The following is a 6,000-nucleotide window of genomic DNA, read 5'->3' as shown; positions in this document are numbered from 1 at the left end:
TTTACGGATTTTCGATTCTTTCTAGCAAAGGAATAGATACGATATATTGATTCACTTCTTTCTTGACGGTCTTCGTCAGTGATATCGCTTATATTTGTTGAATTAAAATGTGTGTCAAAGTGAAAGGTCTCAAAAGGTTTTTCAAAGACCTTCAAACATTTTGTGTTAGCTATTTAGGCTTACAAGTTATATACTTGTGAACTACATTGACATTACAACTTCGCATTTGTCGGAGATCAAGTTTCCAAGACTGTAAATGCACTGTTGAAATACATTACCTAGTATTTCATTCCAAAAATTCTCAGGAGTTCATTTTCAACAAGAGCCTGATATCCTTGTATGTTTAATATTGTACATTTGTAGTGACGAATGACATCACAGACATAGATCAAGATTTTATAAATCTTTTCCTACTTACCTTTACTTATGGATCCTGCCCCCACGATTTCCCTGATTCAGGAGTAGAGCGAAATTCCTAAAAATGAGAAAAAGTTCTCAAGTAACATTCAGTACTCCGTTAAATAAAACATTTTAAAAGAATTTACTTTAGCCAATAGTCATAAGAACATTATGGTCATAATTCCACGAATCTGGAATATAATTCTTGTGGTGAGTAACAGCTAAAAATTTCTACGTGGTTTTGACAAAGAAAGTAACATGCATGTCGCTGTGGAACACTATCAACAACAACGGTTAATTTGTTGCTTAACCTCGTTGCTTGCACTTCATTTGTCACCCTGCCGTACTGAGTTTGATCTGTTATGATGTTGTCTAATGTTCAAAGTTTGTTACTTCTCCTCTCTTCAGCGGTTTCTGGAAAAACTCAATCTGAACTTTACCTATTATACAAGAGGTGGAACTTTAATAGTGGCAACTATTTATTTACAGCTCGTACAAAATAGATACGTGTTTCAAAGTTTTACTGACCTTCAAAGTAGTCACCAGCATTGTGCAAAACCCGTTGCCAGCTACGTGGAAGTCGTAGGATACTCTTAGCAGTGTCAGTTGTGTTGACAGTTCGAGCGGCGCGGTCTATTGCCCGACGAATTTGTAGCAGTTTTGAAGCGAATGCAGTGAAGTGTCTCCTTCAGTTTAGAAATCGAGTTGAACTAACCAGGGATTAAGTCAGGGGAGTACAGTAAGTGGTATAGCAGCAGCCCAGTCAGTCAAACAAATCAGTAACAGCTTGCACTGTACCTGCTTGAGCATTGTCGTGCAAAATGTTGTCATGTCGTGCAGAAAGTGTCATCACTTCTGTTTCTATGTTGTTAATTTTTGGAACAGAACCTGCGACCAGCTTCGAGACAGAAGTGGTGACAATTTCTGCAGGACCTGACGATCATTTCGCAGGACATTCCTCAACCACGTACAGTGCAAGCTGTTGCTGATTTGTTTGAGCGATGGGGCTGCTAAGTGCTATACGACCTACTGCACTCCCCTGAATTAAGCCCTGGTTGGTTCAACTCGATTTCTAAACTGAAGGATACACTTCACGGCATTCGCTTCAGAACTACTACAAATTCGTCAGGCAATAGACCGCGCCGCTCGAACTGTCAACACAACTGCCACTGCTAAGAGTATCCTACGACTTCCATATCGCTGGCATAGGGTTACATCCAATGCTGGTGACTACTATGAAGGTCAGTAAAACATTGAAACACGTATCTATTTTTTACGAGCTGTAAATAAATTGTTACCACTATTAAAGTTCCAACCCTCGTAAAATTAAATCCTATAACTCGCCCTAATGTTCGTAAAATTGGTTTGGATCTCTCTCTCTCTCTTTCTCTGTAAGGTCGCAATGTAATTTCACGGTTTTAGTTTAGAGAAGTGATCCGACAGCCAAATGGTCACTTTCTACTTCTTGAATGACATAATACATCTTTCGACCACCTGAAGCCGAACAGAAAAAGAAAGTATCTAATGTGATAGTTACCGGAGATAGATAGCTGGTAAGTACTCTCAACAGTGGGAGATTTCAATGACAAAAAAATTTTGATGTCATTTACATCACTCTAGGGAGACTATGTTTATGATAATAAAGTAAGATGATGCACCACTTCTACTACCACCCTAATTTCTGAACGAAGAGCGTACACTGCTATTGATGCATTCGTAGGAGCGAGGAATCCAACTTTAATAAAGAAGAGAAAATATGAAATGCTTTAATTGACCTGAGATTACGAATATTCATTGCGTACATAATATTACGTAATTTCCTTGGCCAGAAATATACTGCAATATTATATATCAGTAATAAGTGCATAGTCATTTAATAAACGTCTAGACAAATTTTGACGGTAAACCTCATAACGTGGTACGAAAATTTTGTTTTTTATCTGGCTTTATAGTTCTTTATTTGAAGCGAATATTTGAGTGATTTCCTAAGGGGAAAATCGTGCATTCAACAGATTTCTAGTTTGAAATCAGTGATTCGTCACCACAGAGGTAAAAAATCGGAGGGAGTTGTTATTACATCACCAACCTGAAGTTATCGTCCACCATCTTACATAGCCCAAAACATGAGGTTCACCACATTCATACCTGTATGGTTCACAGTAGCGATACTTGCCCGTTACGTCACTCTGAGGTGCCTGGATGCAGTTTCAACCATGGAGACATCAATCGACATTGCCAGCTTGCGCCGTTTGCGGGTGGGTGGTTTAATCGATCCGATTGGTAAGTTAAGGCTTAGGGAATCACATTTCACTCGTACACTCATTTCATTCAAGCAATATTTCTTTTTTGATATGCTCGAATTACGGTTGCACTGTTTACTCGTATTCTTTCCCGTGATTTTAATTGTCTTTCTGAGAACAAACGCGCCGACATCCGACCCTCACTGTATCAACGGTCGTGTCACTGCACAACACACGGCCACGTGACCGAGCTGACTGTTGGTGGAGCGTCTCATTCAATAATTTTCACCCGACGATAATTATTCTTTGTTCACCTTTTCTCCCTTTTTAAAAAGATTCTGATTAGAAGAGCAGGATACAGCAGTCATGTTTGTGCGGATTTTGTGTGTATGGTTGGAGAGTGTTTGTGTGTCTACTTTGTTTCCTTTCTGAAGACGGCATTGGCCGAAAACTAATATGAACACGCTTTTCATTGCGCCTGCCTGCTGGTCGATTAGTGTGAGGAGCAATCAGTCAGCTTCACACTGTACTTATTACCTCAATGAAGTTTTCTGTAACTAATCCACTGCAATTCAACAGTAACAGTGATGTAGATAACTACAATTCGAGAAACAAATTACATTCATACGCCACATTAAGGCTGCCTGCAGCACGAACAAGGGCTCACAATGTTGCAATCAAACGTTTTGATCACATACACAGAGATATAAAATGCCTGACAGATAATAAAGGGAAATTTGAAATTATACTGAAAACATGGCTCTTTCACAGCTCCTCCTATTCCGCAGAAGACTATTATTGTATTATGTTAATGGTGACGGGGAGGCACTACTAAGACCTATCTGTCTTTAACTAAAAACCAAAACACTAATAAATGATCAGCATGGAGGCATATTTACAACAAAGATAAAGGAAAACTGACGTTAATATAAAATGATTTGTTCCGTGACATTAACATTTTTCATGCAAATGATACATGATGGAACACATGACGGAAGATGAAACTTACTAACTACTGGTATATCATAAATCATGGTATAGACTTGTATACTCTGAAAACCTCAAAATGAAATTCAGATGTAGTGTGAAGCAGAAGATTAAAGTAGACGTAGATACTAACTGTTATATGTTTGTTTTTTCCTGAAAAACTGACACGGTTACTGTCGACAAATATTCTGTGAAAGAAAGCAAATAGGCTACTGTTGGAAAGGTAGGACTATATGTTACACATACTTACACTCATGTTAAAGAAAAATATCCATTTACGGTTTCTAAGAGTTTGAGACCATTCCCTCAAGCGCAGTTATGATACTGCTCAATGTTGGAACATATTTAAAATTATATCGTTTTCTTACCCTTAAATTGGTTGTTTGTAATACACTGAATGGCGCATCATAGGTAAGATCTCAGAGTGAGATGATGTGTAAACTACAGTGAAACTAATGCACTTACAATCTAATAAAACGTAACTCTATTCTACACGGAGGTATATCTCTATGTAGTTTTGTTTCTTTGACCTTTCAGTAACCTTTCACTTTGCTTTCATGAACAAGATACGATAACATTCCTTGTTTGTTTCCCCACTGCAGAAGTTAATGAGTTAGCAAAGAAAACGCAGTTAGGTGTTCTGCAAATATGAACATTAAAAATGTTGTGCATACGAGTTGAAAGCTGATAATTTAACGAACGAGAAGCAACACATTAGCAAACGAGAATTGGTTCCGGTGTTCCAGCTTCATTTGCTGCCGATACAAATACAATAAAAGTTTAATTAAATGGATTATGAAATCATGCTTTTCACATCACTCCCATCTCTTCTTGGTTATTCGAAAGGCATTAACTAAGAACAAATTACATTATCGGACAGAATGCGTGTACTCTCTTTATCATAAGAATAAACCAGATGTAAGCATAAGGCATTGTATTCTTCCACGTCTGCTTGAATGTCATTGACTTTCGTTCCACGTGGGGCGGAAGCCACGTTGCGACCAGTGCAGTGAAGTAGTATCATAAGGACACGTGTCAAACGCACATACACTGAGCGATATAGTGCGGGACAACAGCTTAACCGGCGCATTAAACTTGGACAGCACTGGCCAACAAGCTGTCCAACTTGCCTGCAATGATGTGAACAGTTGCAGTTCAGACGTAAAGAGAGACGGACAAAGAAACAATAAACCTACGAATGTCATTTAATTTTTTAAAAAGAATGAAATAATATTCGGCAAAACTCCAGGGTTTCCCGCACGCTTCTTAGGTCACCTGAGGGGAAGCATTAAATGCTCTCATTCTGACTTGACACAGTAATATAATCACAAACAAGAGTGATGAAAATTCCTAACTTAAACACGGCATAATTTCTCTGAGTGAGCCGTGTGTGATGCAAAAGTATACTGCAGGGATTTCACCGTACTGTTGAATACTGAGGCCAGTGAAGGTATTAATTACAGACAGTCGTCTGGTAATCTCTTAGCTCCTTCCTTCTCCGAATCCGAGAAATACATTTCAGTACTGGAACTGTCATCTGCTACGTTGACAACTAGTCGATCAACAACAGACTCCGGGAAGCCACGCAGGCGTCGCATTTTCTCCTCTTCTTTTATGACGTGTCATTCATTCTATATTCCGCCAACGTTCGGAAGTTACATGGAAAAGCTGCGTGGGTTAGGTCCAGAACGTGTGGCAGCTTAACAGTCTTGTTATTTCTCGGGCCAAATACCGTAACTTGGCTCCAGATCAGTTCTGTTGGGTTCATATTGTAATGGTACAGTGGCAAATGAAAATGCAGCATTTGTATGACGTGTCTATGCTATCAAAATTATTGTTTTTCACGTTTCTACGACACATCTGTGGTATACAACAATGGACATAGTCCATATAAAGAGTGTTGAGTTTTTCATTTTTGCCTAAAAAATTAAATTATTATGTGTTTCTTTATTTAAGCAACCTTAATTAACAGTCCTTCCTAAAATATCGATAACTGAGAATTTATATTTGAAATGAAAACAGGAATTTCGCATTCAATATGTAATTAAAAGCCAGAAGACGTGCATTGTACATAAAAATGATGTATTTTACAATTTCTCAATTCAAACTGAACGAGAAAAAAGATTGACTCATGCGAGACTTGAACCAGCGAATAATATTCTGCAATAGGTCATCCAGCTATTACACTACCGATACCGCTGGACACTAACTTGCATTTTTGTTGCAACTGTATGTAATAAAGTACCTCCGAAAATGTCATACCGATTATCTCTGTGAACTTTTGACAAACATTAAGAACAACCTATTTCTCGGCACCCTGTAATCGTGTTCCACATCCGTGTTGCACTACGGAACAGGAAGCAGCCTCACCAGC

The 6,000-nt window shown here is 38.5% G+C and overlaps 1 protein-coding gene across 1 annotated transcript in view; it reads right to left on the bottom strand.

Moving 5' to 3' along the window:
* Positions 1–413: 413 nt before the first annotated feature.
* LOC124799029 overlaps positions 414–6,000 on the bottom strand; it is an 851,840-nt gene continuing 846,253 nt past the window's right edge. Inside the window, exon 5 of the mRNA XM_047262565.1 lies at positions 414–475. Coding sequence (XP_047118521.1) covers positions 421–475 — 55 coding nt within the window. The 3' untranslated portion in view covers positions 414–420. The remainder of the gene's footprint in view (positions 476–6,000) is intronic.

The sequence above is a fragment of the Schistocerca piceifrons genome, chromosome 5, assembly GCF_021461385.2.
Source record: "Schistocerca piceifrons isolate TAMUIC-IGC-003096 chromosome 5, iqSchPice1.1, whole genome shotgun sequence".
Taxonomy (NCBI): Eukaryota; Metazoa; Arthropoda; class Insecta; order Orthoptera; family Acrididae; genus Schistocerca; species Schistocerca piceifrons.
The sequence above is the reverse complement of the archived record's forward strand: the minus strand, read 5'-3'. Positions and strand labels throughout refer to the sequence as shown.